Below are 18,653 nucleotides of genomic sequence, written 5' to 3'. Positions count from 1 at the left end.
CCCAGCTCTAACACTTGTTAGTTGAGATCTTAGCTCTGCTAGGTAGCAGCTGTCTAACCTCGAATGAGTTATACATAATCCCTCTGGTGCTTCGTTTTCTTCATCTGTAGAGTAGAGATAAAACCTACTGCAGAAGGGGGACAAATTAATTAAGGAAAGACTTGGACAAGTGTCTGACATGTAGCAAAAGTTCAATAAGTATGAACTGTTATTACTATTGCTGTTACTATTTTTCCATTTACCAGTAAAAGAGAAGTCAGTCCTCCAGAGGATATTCATAGTTTATGTGCAAATACTACACCATTTTATATGAGGGACTTGAACATCCATGAATTTTGGTATTTGAGGGGGTCCTGAAGCCAATCCTAACAGATACCAAGGGATGACTGTAAAAATAATTTTAATTAAAAAAATGTAACCTGAATATTACATTTTCATTGGTTTCTGCTCATTAGACCCAATGCTTAAACTGTGTTGGACAGGAAAAAAGCAATCTGCACACTGCAGCAGAAATGGCTTCTAAAAATACATTAATTATTTTAATTGCTTTTGTTTATTCCTGAAACTTTGATTACTCTCATTTTTACCCACCATGAGCATCAGGGCCTTTGAGCACTATGTCTGTGAATATGTTCTGTTCCGTTGCTCAGTCGTGTCTGACTCTATGCGACCCCGTGGACTGTAGCCTACCAGGCTTCTCCGTCCATGGGATTCTCCAGGCAAGAATACTGGAGTGGGTTACCGTTTCCTTCTCCAGGGGATATTCCCGACCCAGGGATCGAACCCGGGTCTCCCGTATTGGAGGCAGATGCTTTAACCTCTGAGCCACCAGGGAAGCCCACGTAAGGTTAAAGGGACAAAAGCAAAAGCTCTGACCTATTATCCAATTATATGTCAGTCTAATGTTGAAATTACTTGTAGAAAAATCCTAAATCCATAAAATTACAGTCCACAACTCAATTCTTACCCGATTGATTTTTTAAATAAGATAATCAACAACAGAATAATGGCCAGAGATGAAAAACATCCTAGGTGAAAAAATGATAGGTGTTTGGGTGGTGAACACAACTAGATTTTAGTTGTTAGTCATCCTAGAAAAATACATGTATGTAACTATTTTTTTTTAAAGAAAGAAACAAAAGTCACAGAATAATGGAACATCAAGTCTCAGTTGAAGAGATTCAAGATTTAGTTATTTCCTGCAGTGAACTACCCACAGGGGTGAAGTGGGCTTCATGCACCTTCAGTTCAGTTCACTTCAGTCGCTCAGTCGTGTCCGACTCTCCGCGACCCCATGAATCACAGCACGCCAGGCCTCCCTGTCCATCACCAACTCCCGGAGTTCACTCAAACTCATGTCCACAGAATCGGTGATGCCATCCAGCCATCTCATTCTCTGTCGTCCCCTTCTCCTCCCGCCCCTAACCTTTCCCAGCATAAGAGTCTTTTCCAGTGAGTCAACTCATCGCATGAGGTAGCCAAAGTATTGCACTTTCAGCTTTAGCATCACACAAAACACTGGACTTGTATGTGTAAGTCAACGGATTACGTGCCTCTGTCTTCTTCAGAGCAACATTCACAATAGAAAATTGTACAATATGAATCATAAATCCCCATGCTTTCAAATCACTGTAGCTTAAAAAGAACTAGCTGAATGTGGTGTGGAGGGGACTAATTTGATATCAGTTGAGGTGGTTATCAATTCAAACTCTCACTTTAAAAATTGATAATTAAAGGGAAAGAATTAAATGTTTCCTGCCTTTCTAGCAGAAACTGAATTCCAGAACAATTAAAAGGAGCCTAGCTAATAATTGAGAGCAGTGTTTATAGAAAAGTGTCAGCTTAGAAATGTAGATTAAATGATAGATGAGAAAAATCATCATCATTTCACAACCACTAATGAGATTATTGAATCAAGCAAGGATACTAACTGGCCAATAAAAAGCATCAGCTGAAGAGCTGACAAGGTGCTAACATAACACCACACAGATTACCTTCCAGTGGCAAGGGGAGGCAACATGTAGATGGCAAGAGGGGACATGTTATTATCACCTTAAATACAGTGGTAGATCTTAGCCTAACTATGGGTGGACAACTGGATATTATCTGTCTCCTGACACCTGGGACAGCAGGAAAGATTGAAATATGGACTGAGCGTTAGATGATGTGCATGCATGCTAAGTTGCTTCAGTTGTGTCCGACTCTTTGCTACACTATGGACTCTTCTGTCCATGGGATTCTCTAGGCAAGAATTCTGGACTGAGTAGCTATTTCCTTCTCCAAGGGATCTTCTCAACCCAGGGATCGAACCTGTGTCTCTTATGTCTCCTGCATTGGCAGGTGGATTCTTTACCACTAGTGCTACCTGGTAAGTCCATATTAGATGATATTAAGGAAATAATCATTTTTAAAGTGAGGCCATGCTATTTTGGCTATGTAAGACGCGATCTTAGCTTTTAAAGATACATACTGAAGTTTAAAAAAAGATCAGCAGTATTTGGTAGTCAATTCAAGTTGAAAAAGCCGTTTTCTAATCAGGAATTCAAAACTGGCACAGGACTGAAAATAAAACTGGTTTCCAAGAAGCAGGGGAAGAATAGATAATATTTTAGGGATGAAGAAGAAATGCAGATGCAGAAGAAAAGCAATTCCCTCTGCAAAGCCCCCACCCCCCAAATATGGCCAGTGGCCCAATTAGTCACAAAGAAAGGGCAAACAGCAAAGCAACAGGAAAAAATGCTGTTGGCCAAAATGTTACTACAGTGATAAACAAAACATTGTCAAAACACTAGAATCCTTAAGGAAAAGTATACAGAAGATTTAATTTATTGGTAGCCACACCTAAATACATTTTAAGTACCACTAGGATAGTACAGCATGGAAAAAGAAAGTGTTTAGAAAGGGCATGGATTATTTCTTGGGATTAGAAGCTGGTTACTTTGGGCTACAGTGACTTTTAGTGCAGGTTCTGGAATTATCTGTCTATGTGATAGTCCTTAAGAAATTTCTCCATGGCCCCCAGTGTCTCCATCTTAAAAGTGAGGGGCTGGACTAGAATCTAGAATTTTGAAAATTTATAATTAAAGGCAACTAAACATGTAAACATATACCTCATTAGATGACCTCTCGGGCAATGTTCATTCCGTAATTATTCATTCCATAATTCAATGGTTCTAGAAGTAAAAGGACAGTCTTTCTGCTAGCATATGCAGTTCAATTTGTGAGGATTATTGCCACGTAGAGAAAGCAGATTAGTCATCCGGTTAAAAAGCAAACACGGAAATTTGTTCTATTACCCTTTCCCCTGCCTGGCATTTTTATTATACTTTTAGTTTTAAACACTGACTTTATTTAATGGTCTGCAGCCACCACAAACAAAAATATCTTATGCTTTTAGTGGTCCATCTTGTCAGTGTATCCGCCTCACTAAATTATAGAATTATCTGACTCATCGGGACAACATATTATCCTCTAGACAGCAAATTGAAAAAAAGCAATTTTCCCATCTCTGAGAAAGATAATTGATTTGATTTTGCTGTCAATGTTATCATCATTCACTCTATCACCAAGACTTGAAACCCTGAAATTATTTTTTACTCTCACCACATTTTATCACCCACAGAGTCACTGAGCCGTAATGAGTTTCCTTTAATAATGTCTCTTGCATCAATCTCCTCTGATACCACCTAAATTCAAATCCCCATTATCTCACAGGCTTGGATGACCATGATATTCTCTTTTCCCTTAATGACTTGTAGGGAGTTTCTTTTTATTATAAAAGTAATACATGCTTATTACAGGCAATTTAGAAATTTCAGAAACATAGAGGGAGAGACAAAATAATACCAATTATCCACAATCTTTCTGCCCAGAGATTATTTTGACCTATTTCCTTCCACTCATTATTCTATGTATATATTGATGAATTTTTATAAAAATTAGGATTGTAATACACTACACATTTATGATACATTTTTTATACTTATGTCTTAAGTATTTTGTTAGGACACTAAATGCTTTGAAAACCTAACTTGTTAAAAAACTTATTCTTGATTGCTGATGTTTCCTTGGCTTCTAATTTTTTGTGTTAGAAACAAATTCTGCATTGCCCATCCTTATGTCATTGTTGGATTATTTTCCTAAAATAAATTCCTAAAGAAATAATTATAAGATCGAAGATGATTCTGGTTACATTTTACTGGAAAGAAGGGCATTTTACAGGCCCACCAGTGGTGTGTGAAGAGTGCCAGTCCCACCCATTTGTTAACACTGGATATTATCACTTTTTAGAAATTTAATAAGCTGGAAATTCATATATCTTAGGTTGTATGTCTCGTATATATCAGTGAGTCCAAACACGTTTTCACAGACATTGGGAATTTGTGTCATGGCACTTTGACTGTCTTCATTCTGCTAAGAGTGGTAGCAAACTCAAATGCCTTTCAGGGGTCTCACATGTTAGGTCAACGTGTGAAACCACAGTGGGAGTTGGGAATGGTAGGGCCTGAGATGAATTGGTAGTCCATGCCCTGCTTAAGATCCCAAATTGAAAACTTTTAAATACACCACACTGGCCAAACAAAACATTTGTGGGACAAATTCAGGACTAGATTATCAGTTTGCAACTGTGCTAGCACTTCCTCTCTCTAATCCATTCCCTTCAGGTTGTTGTCAGAATGATAGGTGTGGAGACAAGGGAACCCTCCTACACCATTGGTGGGAATGTAAATCGGTACTGCCACTATGGAGAACAGTATGGAGATTCCTTAAGAAGTTAAAAATAGAGCTACCATATGATCCAGAAATCCCACTACTGGGCATATATCTGGAGAAAACCATGGTCCAAAAGGATATATGCATCCCAGTGTTCACTGCAGCACTGTTTACAGTAGCTAAGACATGGAAGCAACCTAAATGTCCATTGACAGGGGAATGGATAAAGAAGATGTGGTATATTTATACAGTGGAGTACAACTTGGCCATTAAAAAGAATGCCATTTGCAACATAGACGGACCTAAAGATTGTCTGGGAGTAGTCAGACAAAGACAAATATTGTATGATATTGTTTATATGCAAAATCTAAAAAAAATGATACAAATGAACTTATTTATAGAACAGAAATAGACCACAAACTTACATAATAGATTTATGGCTACCAGGGGCAGGGAGGGTGGGGGAGAGGGATAGATTGGGGAATTTGGGATTGACATGTACACACTGCTATTGATATATTTAAAATGGATAACCAACAAGGACCTACCATATAGCACAGGGAACTCTGCTCAATATTATCTAACAATCTAAATGGGAAAAGAATTTGAAAAAGAATATATACATGTATATGTATAACTGAATCACTGTGCCGTACACCTGAAACTAACACAACATTGTAATCAACTCTACTCCAATTTCAACTATTAGGTTGGCCAAAAAGTTCATTAGGGTTTTCCATCCCATCTTACAGAAAAACCTGAACAAACTTTTTGGCCAGGCCAATCAGTCAGTTCTGTCGCTCAGTCGCGTCTGACTCTTTGCGACCACATGGACTGCAGCATGCCAGGTTTCCCTGTCCATCACTAACTCCTGAAGCATGTCCATCGAGTCAGTGATGACATCCAACCATCTCATCCTCTGTCATCCCCTTCTCCTGTCTTCAATCTTTCCCAGCATCAGCATCATTGGCCATGCCAATGAAAAGTTAAGAAAACAAAGAATGATATTCCTACTACCTTCTCATAGAGACCAACCAAAATGTGACTCCAAATCTATTTCTGGGAACTCCTCTATCCAAATACAGTATTTCTACCATGCAGAACTCTAAGGAAACTGTGAGGCTCTTGACAAACATCCTGTCTTACAAATGGCCCTGTGGCATGGTAGAAAGAGAGAACTCTAGAATCAGAAAGTTCTTGGTCAAATCCCACCTTATTATTTACTTGCTGTGTGACTGCAGTAAAGCTATCTAACCTCACTGAGGCTCCAATTTCTCATCTACAAAATGCTACTAAGAGCACCAACACCACAGGGTGGGTGTGAATGGAGCACTGAATACACAGTGGACATGTGGGAGACTGCCAGTCACTGGTTACAGGTGTTGTTAGAATACTTGCACAATTCTTAGCCCCCAGCATCTATCACAGTAGCTGGCAAAATGAAGACACAGGGGTAATCCTAAGGAAAATGTCTGTAACAGTGATTTTCAAAGTGTGGTCTGTGAATGATCTTGCCAGGAGAGGCATCACTGTTGGGCTCCTGTTAAGTATGCAGATTCCTGGGAACCATCCCAGACCCAGTGAATTCGAACTTCTCGAGGCAAGGCCCAGGATTCTATATACTTACAAGCATTCCAGTCAACAGTGACTCAAAGGTGAAGAACCACTGGTTGCCACAGCCACCTCATTCACAATATACGAGCCCTTCATCAGGCACCTGACTTCTGGATCTCCCTGCCTAGTGGCGCCCTATATAGCAGAGTTAACCACTGTCAATGACCCTCATTTGGTGAAAAAGATCCAGATGACTTCTCCTCTGACAGCATGCAAGCCTCTGTGCCTTCCTTCCCTAGCCACGTAGCATCACTGCCACTGTGAACCACCCGTTATTACAAGAACTGTTTGGGCATTAAAGAGAAATGGGAAGTATTATCAATAGTAATACTAAGCACTAACATTTGTTGTGGTTGTTTAGTTGTTAAAAGAGTCATGTCTGACTCTTGCGACCCCATGAACTTTAGCCTGCCAGGCTCCTCTGTCCATGGGATTTTCCTGGCAAGAATTTTGGAGATGGTTGCCATGCCCTCCTCTAGGGGATCTTCCTGACCCAGGGATCGAAGCCAGGTCTCCTGCATTGCAAGCAGATTCTTTTACCACTGAGCCACCTGGGAAGCCCCAAGCACTAATATTTACTAAGCACCTATAAAGTAACAGACAGGCACACTAAGGAGTTTCTATGTATTAATTTAATCTACATAACAACATTATGCATGCCAAGTTGCTTCAGTCATGTCCGACTCTTCGCAACTTCATGGACTGTAACCTGACAGGCTCCTCTGTCCACGGAATTCTCCATGCAAGAATACTGGAGTGGATAGCCATGCCCTCCTCCAGGGGATCTTTCCAACCCAGGGATCGAACCCACGTCTTTTATGTCTCCTGCACTGGAAGGCAGGTTCTTTACCGCTAGTGCCACCTATTATGACCTTCACTTTACAAGTGAGAAAACTGAGACACAGGGAGGTTAAGCAAGTTACCTAAGGTCAAATAGATGGTACATGACACAGCAGAGATCCGAATCCAGACAATCTGACTCCAGAGCACAGGCTATTATCTACTATGCTCTACTATTTCCCCGAATTAAGTGTCTTATGCCTGAAATGATTACTTTAAGATATATACAATAATATTGATATTTATTTTATTTAGTGTCTTTATTATCTTATTTGGGTGAATGTATTTATCAGAGAAACCACAAATTCTTTTGTTCACACAAGGTCTTAGCTTTCCCAGCCACAAATTCCAGCAGGAATGTCTGTAGCCACCTAACTCTAACAGTTCAGAGGGTGAGAGGTTGCTCTAGTTCCATGTCTTCTGAGGCCAGCTTTCCAGGCAATAGCATGAATAAAATCTATTTCAACTGTTTGCATGCATGTATACTCAGTAGCTCAGTCATGTGTGACTCTTTGAAACCCCAAGGACTATAGCTCCCCAGGCTCCTCTGTCCATGGGATTCTCCAGGCAAGAATAATGGAGTGGGTTGCCATTTCCTCCTCCAGGGGATTGTCCTGACCTAGGGATCAAACTCGCATCACCTGTGTCTCCTGCATTGCAGGCAGATTCTTTATCATGGAGCCATGAGGAAAGCCCTTTGACTGTTTATCTTATGTTTATATTTCCCCAAATCAAATTTGAAAGATTATCCAAAAGTCAGAAGACCTACCTATCGGTTTAGTTTCTTAAAGGAGGCTCTTCCCCCTGTATGTTTGGATCAAATACATTCTCTTCCCCAGAGAGAGAATGAAGCCCAGCGATACAAGCTGGGTGAAGTATTCTGGGGATTTCTTAAATGTTGGCCTGAGATACATTTTAGATCAGCTTTTTAATCTTTTAGACAAAATGTACTTTAAAATAACCAATTTTGAAATGAAATTCTGACCCATGCTACAACATGGATGAACCTTGAAAACGTTATGCTAAGTGAAAGAAGTCAGACACAAAAGGCCAAATATTGTAGGATTCTATTTATATGAGGTACCTAGACTAGGCAACTTCATAGAGACAGAAAGCAGAACAGAGGTTACCAGGGCTTGAGGGGAATGGAGAATTACTGTTTAATGGGTACAGGTTCTGTTTAGGATGATAATAATATTTTGGAAATAGTGAAGATGGTCCAACAACATTGTAAATGTACTTAATGTCATTGACCTGTATATTTAAAACTAGTTAAAATGGTAAATTTTATGTTATGTATGTTTTACCAAAAAATTTTTTTAATCCCATAGCCTCCCCTCAAAAAATCAATTTTACACCCCATAGAGTCAGTACTTACCAGGGTATCATCATTCTGGTCTCCAAACATTTCTTTAAAAATCTTGCCAGGATCAGGAATTGGAGGGAATATAATGATCTTGAGCCTTTAAGAAAACAGGAACATTTCTGATCAAATCTTCCAGTCCATAGAAATGTTCCTCTTAAATACAGCCATATTAAAAGAGGGCTTAGACAAAAGACATGGTACACAAGTCATCTTTAGTGATAATGCAGTTGTGAAGAAATTTCTAAAGCAGGCTGAGAAATCAATGTCTCAAGAGTATCAAGTGTGGGTAAAGCAAAGGACCCATCAGTAGCAGACCACTTATAATCTATCATTTAAATTTTTTTTCCAGCTTTATTGAGGTATACTTGACAAACAAAAATTGTATAAATCTGAGGTGTACAAAGTGAGTTTTATGTAGGTGCACATTGTGAAAAGATCATCACAATCAAGGTAATTAACATATCCATCACCTCACATAGTTATAATTGTGTGTGTGGGTCTGTGTGTGTGTGTGTGTGTGTTATACCCTATCATTTAAATAATAATGGTGTTTTACTTATCACAGATCAGATGGGAGCCTGCTGTTTATAAATTTTTTAAAAAATTCTTCTGAGAACAGGGCCATTCCTCTTTAATTTTTCTTTTCTTTTTCTAATTTGTCTTCTATTTTAATTTTTTTTCAATTTTTCTAATTGAAGTATAGTTGATTTACAATGTTGTGTTAATTAGTTCTGTACAGCAAAGTGATTTAGTTATGCATATAAACGTATATTCTTTTCCACTATGGTTTACCACAGGATACTGAATATGCTATACCCTATGATATACAGTAGGACCTTATTATTTGTCCATTCTATACACAATTGTTTGCATCGGCTAACCCCAAATTCCCAATCCATCCCTTCCCCACACCCCTCCCCCTTGCAACCATCAGTCTATTCCCCATGTCTGTGATTCTGTTTCTGTTTCACAAATAAGTTCCTTTGTGTCACAGTTTAGAGTCCACATATAAGTGATATCACATGACATTTGTCTTTCTCTTTCTGACTTACTTAGTGTGATAATCTCCCATAGCATCAATGTTGCTGCTGCTGCTGCTGCTGCTGCTGCTCCTAAGTCACTTCAGTCGTGTCCGACTCTGTGCGACCCCACAGATGGAAGCCCACCAGGCTTCCCCGTCCCTGGGATTCTCCAGGCAAGAACACTGGAATGGGTTGTGTTGCTGCAGATGGCATTATTTCATTGTTTAATAGCTGAGTAATATTCCACTGTATAAATATACTACATCTTCTTTATCCATTCCTCTGTCAATGGACATTTAGGTTGTCTCCATGTCTTGGCTATTGTAAATAGTGCTGTTATGAACATAGCAATGCATGTATCTTTTTGAATTACTGTTTTATCTGAATTCTGTTTTTGCATCTGATAGTATTACATTGGCCCAAAAGTTCATTCAGGTTTCTAAGATGGTGTGGAAAAACCTGAATGACCTTTTTGGCCAATCCAACAGTACCCTCTGGTGGACCTACCTCATCTCCTAGGTCTCTAAATATTGATGTGTCCCAGGGTTCAGTGTTTTGTCCTCTTTATCTCCCTCACTTTATGAGCACTCTCTTCTGGTCTTAGGGCTTTAAATCTATTTATATGCTGAGGACTCCCAAATTTCTAACTCTGGCCCAAACCTCTTCTTTAAACTCCAGATTCATGTATACAGGTAATGATTCAGCATCTCTACCTGGATATTTAATAGGCATCTCAAACTTATCATGTTCAAAACTGAAGTCCTCACCTTTTCCCTAAAGCCAGATCTCCTCCCAATCTTCCCCATCTCAGTAAAAGGCTGCAATATTCACTCAGTTGCTGAAGCCAAAAATCTAAGAGTTATCCCTTGAATCCTCAATTACTCTTATACCTCCAAAAACAAGCAGCCATTAGCAAGTGCTATTATTAATTTCATCTTCAAAATACATCCCACATCAGAATATTTCTTACTACCTTCATTGCAAACCTCCTGGCCTACACTACTCTCATCTTTCCACCCAAACACTACAATGTTTCTTAACTGGTCTACCTACTTTTACTCTTGCCAAGTCAAGTCTTCACTCAGCAATACAACAATCCTTTATGACAGTCAATCCAATCACATCCCTCTCCTGCTTAAAACTCTCTAATATTTTCCCATCATGCTTATGATAACATCTCAATTCCATGCCACAGCCTACATGATCTGGTCTCACCAGCCTCTCCTGCCTCATATCCTCCTGTTCTCCCCCCTTGTATGCTCTCCTCTAACAAGACACACTAAGCTCATTTCCGCTTCAGGACCTTTGCACTTGCTGTTCTTTTGGCCTAGAATGTTCTTTCTTTGAATATCTGACTGGCTCACTCCTTTAAGTCTGTCTTCAAATGTCATTTTCTCAGAGAGGCCTTCCCTGGCATTCCATGTAAGATTAGCCTCATATCACTTCCTAGCCTTTCTCCCCAGCCCAGCTCCATAACTTTACTACTCACTATGTGAACCCATAGGTAGGGATTTTATCCTGTTCAGCACCACAAATCTAGCAATTACAACAGTGCCTGGCACATAATGCCAACAAAGGTCCATCTAGTTAAAGCTATGGTTTTTCCAGTAGTCATGTATGAATATGAGAGTTGGACTATAAAGAAAGCTGAGCACTGAAGAACTGATGCTTTTGAACTGTGCTGCTGGAGAAGACTCTTGAGAGTCCCTTGGAATGCAAGGAGATCCAACCAGTCTATCCTAAAGGAAATCAGTCCTGAATATTCATTGGAAGGACTGATGCTGAAGCTGAAACTCTAATAATTTGGCCACCTGATGTGAAGAACTGACTCATTTGAAAAGCCCCTGATGTTGGGAAAGATGGAAGGCAGGAGGAGAAGAGGATAACAGAGGATGAGATGGTTGGATGGCACCACCAACTCAATGGACATGAGTTTGAGCAAGCTCTGGGAGTTGGTGATGGACAGGGAAGCCTGGCATGCTGCAGTCCATGGGGTCACAAAGAGTCAGACATGACTGAGCGACGGAACTGAACTGAGCTGGCACATAAATAGGCATTCAACACATGCATGTTTAAAGAATACTGAAATAATGATAAAATATTGATTCTAGAACCACTTTAGTAAACTTATTCCAACTTTAGGTATTTTCCTGAAAGAGCAAATAATAGCACTAGACAAGTCCCTATGATGAAATCAAGAAAGTAAAAAATTCTCCAAGAATGAGTATCATGTCTTAGAACTTGAAATACTTTATCCTATAGCATTAAATAGCAACTCATTTTGCCCTCACATTAGACAAGCCATTTAATTGGTAATGATCTCCACTTCTAAAACTTATGAGCTAGCAACTAACGGTTGACAAATTAGGTGTTTTAGAGAGCTGAGTGAACTTAAGTCTTATCAACATTCTAAAAATGTACAAACAGCACTGCCTGAGCGGCACCTTGGAAGACTAACACTTTCCTCACCAGAAAATGGGCACGTAATACTTGTCACGCCATCCTACCAAAAGCCAGGTATAGCCAAAATGCTGCCAACACACTGGGCAGACATCAAACACACCCACAAAGAATAGCAGCCAGGCTAGCAGAAAGTGTCAGGCCTGCCTGAGCAGCTGCCTTACCTTTTCAGATACAGCAGAAGGACAATGACTGCGGCTGCAACGATGACCGGAATGATGAGTAATGTGGTTATGTAAAATGTCGGATTGGCCTTCTGACCTGGAAAATGGACAGCAAACAGAAAGACATGAGAAATAAAACCCTTTGAGAAATAAACTAAGCAATCTTGTTATATTAGACTAATGATATTACAGCTATTTCTGCCCTCTACATCAACATATTCCCCTAAATTCTTCAATTCTCTCGTCTTTTGTTAATAGTTGGGGGGGGGGGGTTGTCCTACTCTGGTGCCTAAAATTCCATGGATGAATAAGCACCTTAAGGATTATCTGAAACCAGGATATCTTAATTGGTTTTAGACACTATTAACAAAGAAGTTATATTTTTAAAATATGTCATCTCATTAACACTGTTTTATTGGTTACTTAGCATTATTGTTGTCATTATTTTAGTCGCTAAGTCATGTCCAACTCTTCTGTGACCCCATGGACTGCAGCCCACCAGGCTCCTCTGTCCCAAGGAATTCTCCAGGCAAGAACACTGGACTGGGTGGCTATTTCTTCCTCCAGGGAATCTTCCCAATCCAGGGATCAAACTCACATCTCCTGCACTGGCAGGTGGATTCTTTACTGATGAGCCACCAGGGAAGTTCTAGAGATAGATAATATTATTTCCCATTTATACAGATGAGAAGTATAAGGCTGAGAAAGGTTTAATGGCCTGTCCAAAGGGTTTAATAAGTAATGGAGTCAAGCCTAAAACCCATCACTGTCCAATTCCAAATCCTTTCATTAACTGCCTTGCTACACCTAACACTTAGAATGGCATATGTCTATTTATATGTTCATCTTTTCCATGAGGGCATGAACATCTGGAAAGCATCATCAGGACCTAGCATTGTGTTAGGCAGCCTCAAAGATGACTCTAAATGATCCTTGCCTCCTGATATTCACACTCTTGTGTAATTCTCTCCCCTTTAGGGTGGGCTAGACTAAATGTGTCAGAGAAGGCAATGGCAACCCACTCCAGTACTCTTGCCTGGAAAATCTCATGGGTGGAAGAGCCTGGTAGGCTGCAGTCCATGGGGTTGCCGCTAAGACTTGAACACGACTGAGCGACTTCACTTTCACTTTTCACTTTCATGCATTGGAGAAGGAAATGGAAACCCACTCCAGTGTTCTTGCCTGGAGAATCCCTGGGACAGGGCAGCCTGGTGGGCTGCCGTCTATGGGGTTGCACAGAATTGGCCATGACTGAAACGACTTAGCAGCAGCAGCAGCAGACTAAATGTGTGAACCACAACAGTGATGCAATGTCCCTTCTGAGACGAGGTTATAAAGGGCTGCAGTTCTCATATTGGGTGTTCTCTCATATGCTCTTTCTTGCTTGGACCACTCACTTGGGGAAGCCAACTGCCATGTCATGAGGTAGACCTGTTGGGAGGTTCAAGTGGCAAGGGACTGAGAGAGACCTCCATATTAGTTTCCTAGAGCTGCTGTAAAGAATCACCATACACTGGTTGACTCAAAACAATAGAAATATATTCTCTCATAGTTCTGGTGGCCAGAAGGCCAAAATCCTAGTTTCTGGTGGCTCTCAAGAATCCTTGGCATTCCTTGGCTTGTAGCTGCATCACTCCAATCTCTGGCTTCATCTTCACATGGCCTTCTCTGTTTCTGTGTATTCTCTCTTCTTCTGATAAGGATACTAGTCATTGGATTTAGGACCTACTCTCAGCCCTTAAGGGCTTCCCTGGTGGCTCAGATAGTGAAGAATCTGCCTGCAAGGCAGGAGACTTGGGTCTTATCCCTGGGTCGGGAAGATCCTCTGAAGAAGGGAATGGCAATTCACTCCAGTATTCTTGCCTGGAGAATTCCATGGACTGAGAAGCCTGGCGGGCTACAGTCTATGGGGTCACAAAGAGTCAGATACAACTGAGCGACTAACACTTTCACTTTTCACTCTTTACTCAGCCCTAATGGCCTCTATTTAACTTGATTCAGTTCAGTTCAGTTCAGTTCAGTCGCTCAGTTGTGTCCGACTCTCCGCGACCCCATGAATCACAGCACGCCAGGCCTCCCTGTCCATCATCAACTCCCGGAGTTCACTCAAACTCATGTCCATCGAGTCGGTGATGCCATCCAGCCATCTCATTCTCTGTCATCCCCTTCTCCTCCTGCCCCCAACCTTTCCCAGCATCAGAGTCTTTTCCAGTGAGTCAACTCATCGCATGAGGTGGCCAAAGTATTGCAGTTTCAGTTTTAGCATCAGTCCTTCCAATGAACACCCAAGATTGATCTCCTTTAGAATGGACTGGTTGGATCTCCTCACAGTCCAAGGGACTCTCAAGAGTCTTCTCCAACACCACAATTCAAAAGCATCAATTCTTCGGCGATCAGCTTTCTTCACAGTCCAACTCTCACATCCATACATGCCCACGGGAAAAACCATTGCCTTGACTAGACGGACCTTTGTTGGCAAAGTAATGTCTCTGCTTTTTAATATACTATCAAGGTTGGTCATAACTTTCCTTCCAAGGAGCAAGCGTCTTTTAATTTCCTGGCTGCAATCAGCATCTGCAGTGATTATGGAGCCCAAAAAACTAAAGTCTGACACTGTTTCCACTGTTTTTCCATCTATTTCCCATGAAGTGATGGGACCACATGCCATGATCTTTGTTTTCTGAATGTTGAGCTTCAAGCCAACCTTTTCACTCTCCTCTTTCACTTTCATCAAGAGGCTTTTGAGTTCCTCTTCACTTTCTGCCATAAGGGTAGTGTCATCTGCATATCTGAGGTTATTGATATTTCTCCCAGCAATCTTGATTCCAGCTTGTGCTTCTTCCAGCCCAGCGTTCCTCATGATGTACTCTGCATATAAGTTAAATAAGCAAGGTGACAATATACAGCCTTGACGTACTCTTTTTCCTATCTGGAACCAGTCTGTTGTTCCATGTACAGTTCTGACTGTTGCTTCCTGACCTGCATACAGGTTTCTCAAGAGGCAGGTCAGGTGGTCTGGTATTCCCATCTCTTTCAGAATGTTCCACAGTTTATTGTGATCCACACAGTCAAAGGCTTTGGCATAGTCAATGAAGCAGAAATAGATGTTTCTCTAGAACTCTCTTGCTTTCTCCATGATCCAGCGGATGTTGGCAATTTGATCTCTGGTGCCTCTGCCTTTTCTAAAACCTGCTTGAACATCTGGAAGTTCACGGTTCACATATTGCTGAAGCCTGGCTTGGAGAATTTTGAGCATGACTCTACTAGTGTGTGAGATGAGTGCAATTGTGCGGTAGTTTGAGCATTCTTTGGCATTGCCTTTCTTTGGGATTGGAATGAAGACTGACCTTTTCCAGTCCTGTGGCCACTGCTGAGTTTTCCAAATTTGCTGGCATATTGAGTGCAGCACTTTCACAGCATCATCTTTCAAGATTTGAAATAGCTCAACTGGAATTCCATCACCTCCACTAGCTTTGTTCATAGTGATGCTTTCTAAGGCCCACTTGACTTCACATTCCAAGATGTCTGGCTCTAGGTCAGTGATCACGTTATCGTGACTATCTTGGTCATGAAGATCTTTTTTGTACAGTTCTTCTGTGTATTCTTGCCACCTCTTCTTAATATCTTCTGCTTCTGTTAGGTCCATACCATTTCTGTCCTTTATCGAGCCCATCTTTGCATGAAATGTTCCCTTGGAATCTCTAATTTTCTTGAAGAGATCTCTTTTGTTTTTCCTATTCTGTTGTTTTCCTCTATTTCTTTGCATTACATCTGTAAAAATTCTATTTCCAAATAAGGTCATATTCATAGGTACAAGGAATTGCAACTTGAACTATCTTTTGGAGGCACAAAATGAAACCTTCTAAAGCTTCCATCCAGCAGCCAGTGTGAAAATGAGGATTTCCAATGACCATATAAGTGATCTTGAAAGTGGATTCTCCAGTCCCAGTCAAGCCTTCAGATAGAACCACAGTCCCAGTCAACAGCTTGACTGGAACCTTATGAGATAACTTGAGCCAGAGGTACCTAGCTAAGTTGTGCCCAGATTCCTGAGCCATGAAAATTGTGAGATAGTGAATATCTACTTTTTAAGACACTAATTTCTTATGCAATAATATAATGTAGCCTGGATATAGCTTGTTCAATCTCTCAATTAATAGGGCTTGATTACTTCAACAGCCTGTTTCTCTTATTGTTAGGTAGCTGTTGGGAAGTTCTTAAGTTGGTCCTGTTTTGCCCCATAGAGCCACAAAAAAAAAAAGACAGCCTATTCTCTCTTCTACTTGACACTACCTCAAATATTGGAATTCAGCAATCATGACTCCCTAGGCTTACTTCATTAACTGTGCCTCCCCAAATTTTAACATTCTTCAACATCCTGATTACACTTTCAAGGAAAAATTCAAGTCTCCTAATGCACCTCTTACAATGTGGTGCCCAGGATGGAATACTGCACACTTCTGATGTGGCCAGGACATTGTGCCACATGCTGCAGCATTCCCTTATTCTGGATGCTGTACTATCACTGCTACCTATGACTATATATGCCTTTGGGGGACATTTAAGGGTCTGATGTTGAGTCACTTTAAGCTTACCATCTAATAAAACTCTAGACCCCACCCCACAATACACGTAACCATAAGGCACATGTCTTTCCAATCCTATACTTGATTCTAGCACATAGCTTGCACAGCCTCTCAATTAATAAGTGAAACTGTTTTTTTTTCAAACCTGAAAGTCTGAAAGTCACTCAGTCATGTCCAATTCTTTGCGACCGCAAGGACTATACAGTCCATGGAATTCTGTAGGCCAGAATACTAGAGTGGATAGCCTTTCCCTTTTCCAGGGGATCTTCCCAACCCAGGGATCGAACCCAGGTTTCCCACATTGCAGGCAGATTCTTTACCAGCTGAGCCACAAGGGAGGCCCAAGAATACTGGAGTGGGTAACTTATCCCTTTTCCCGTGGATCTTCCCAACCCAGGAATCGAACCAGGATCTCCTGCATTGTAGGTGGATTCTTTACCAACTGAGCTATCAGGGAAGCCCAGATACAGGTTTATTTCTATAAAATGTCATCAAGGTCATTGTCATATTCTTGATTCTGTTACAAGCACATAGGATAGTCCTCTAATACTGCACAATCTGCAGATTTAATCATGCCTGCCTTCTATAGTTTTGTTCAGGTTGTTCACAAAGATGGAAACAGGACAGAAGAGAGAATAACATCATTTGGATGGCAAATTTTCAAAGAGCTGCATAATGTAAATTAACTCAGTGATTTGATAATAATTAAACAGAAAGTACATTTCAAAAGTAAGTGTTCTCTGGCTGATGTCAAGAATGAAGAACAGTCCTTTCCTATAATGTTTTCTGCCTCAATTTAGTTTCCATGCATAAATGGTTTAAATTTTAATGAAATCCCATTCTCTTACCTATACTCATCGCTTGACTCCAATTACTCCAGAGTTTGTCATCCTCATAGCATAACTTATTTGTTTTGACTCTTATTCTGACTGTGTTCAAAGTATCAGGAAGAACACCGGGAACCATGAAACAAATTGTACCCTTAGATAAAGATAAAAACACAAGGAATATTACCAGTTTATTCTCTTTCTCTGCTTCTGCATCCTAAATATAATTATCTGCCAAGTTCTGTAGAGGATGAAGACTTTGTATTGCAATGCAAATTATCTGACTTTAACTCCGGAAAAAGAAAATTGGCAATAATCCACAGAACAAAGTAGTTTGTTTTCTTCAAAGCAGTTCAAAGTTAGGATACGCCTCATCACCAATTACCATATGAGTTTAAGTCCAAATAGCTCAAGTTGAATTTACTGACCTCTAGGTTTCCTTCAAATTCTGTATTCTGACATTTGGCCTCTTCAACCTCAAAAATATAAAAAATACATAAATTCAAAAGAAATTAAAGACCACATTTTAATCATGTAACCATTTTAACAAGTTTTCTTTTATACCATTAACAGAAGACCAGGTATAGTGGGAAAAAGGGAGGTTTTTTAAAAAATAATTGTGCTAGGATTGTCATACTGAGTGAAGTAAGTCAGACGGAGAAAGGAAATATCATAGGATACCCCTTTTGTGTGGAATCTAAAAAGAAATGAAGGGATATATGTACACTTATAGCTGATTCACATTTTTGTACAGCAGAAACCAATACAACATTGTAAAGTAATAATCCTTCAATTAAAAATAAAAATTAAAAAAAGAAATGATACAAATGAATTTATTTATTAAACAGAAACAGACTCACAGACTTAGAGGATGAACTTATGGTTAGCAGGGGGAAGGGTCGGGGGAAGGGATAGTTAGGAAGTTTGGGATGTACGAGTATACAGTGTTATATTTAAAAAGGATAACCAATAAGGACCTACTGCACAGCACAGGGAACTCTGCTCAATGTTATGTGGCAGCCTGGATGGGAGGGGAGTTTGGGGAAGAATGGATACATGTA

At 40.2% G+C, this 18,653-nt stretch overlaps 1 protein-coding gene across 3 annotated transcripts in view; it reads right to left on the bottom strand.

The window, feature by feature from the left end:
• The window catches only part of IL13RA1 (interleukin 13 receptor subunit alpha 1), a 78,638-nt gene that overhangs the window by 22,776 nt on the left and 37,209 nt on the right, over positions 1-18,653 (bottom strand). For all 3 annotated transcript variants that reach the window (XM_088834146.1, XM_088834147.1, XM_055437949.2), the window contains exons 7-10: positions 18,021-18,068; positions 17,614-17,746; positions 12,180-12,276; positions 8,546-8,630 (exon numbers count right to left, since the gene is read on the bottom strand). In XM_088834146.1, the coding sequence (XP_088690272.1) occupies positions 8,546-8,630; positions 12,180-12,276; positions 17,614-17,746; positions 18,021-18,068 (363 nt within the window). The remainder of the gene's footprint in view (positions 1-8,545; positions 8,631-12,179; positions 12,277-17,613; positions 17,747-18,020; positions 18,069-18,653) is intronic.

The sequence above is a fragment of the Moschus berezovskii genome, chromosome X (assembly GCF_049115385.1).
Source record: "Moschus berezovskii isolate FMDL1 chromosome X, NW_MosBer_1.0, whole genome shotgun sequence".
NCBI lineage: Eukaryota > Metazoa > Chordata > Mammalia > Artiodactyla > Moschidae > Moschus > Moschus berezovskii.
This window is presented reverse-complemented; position numbering and strand designations above follow the sequence as displayed.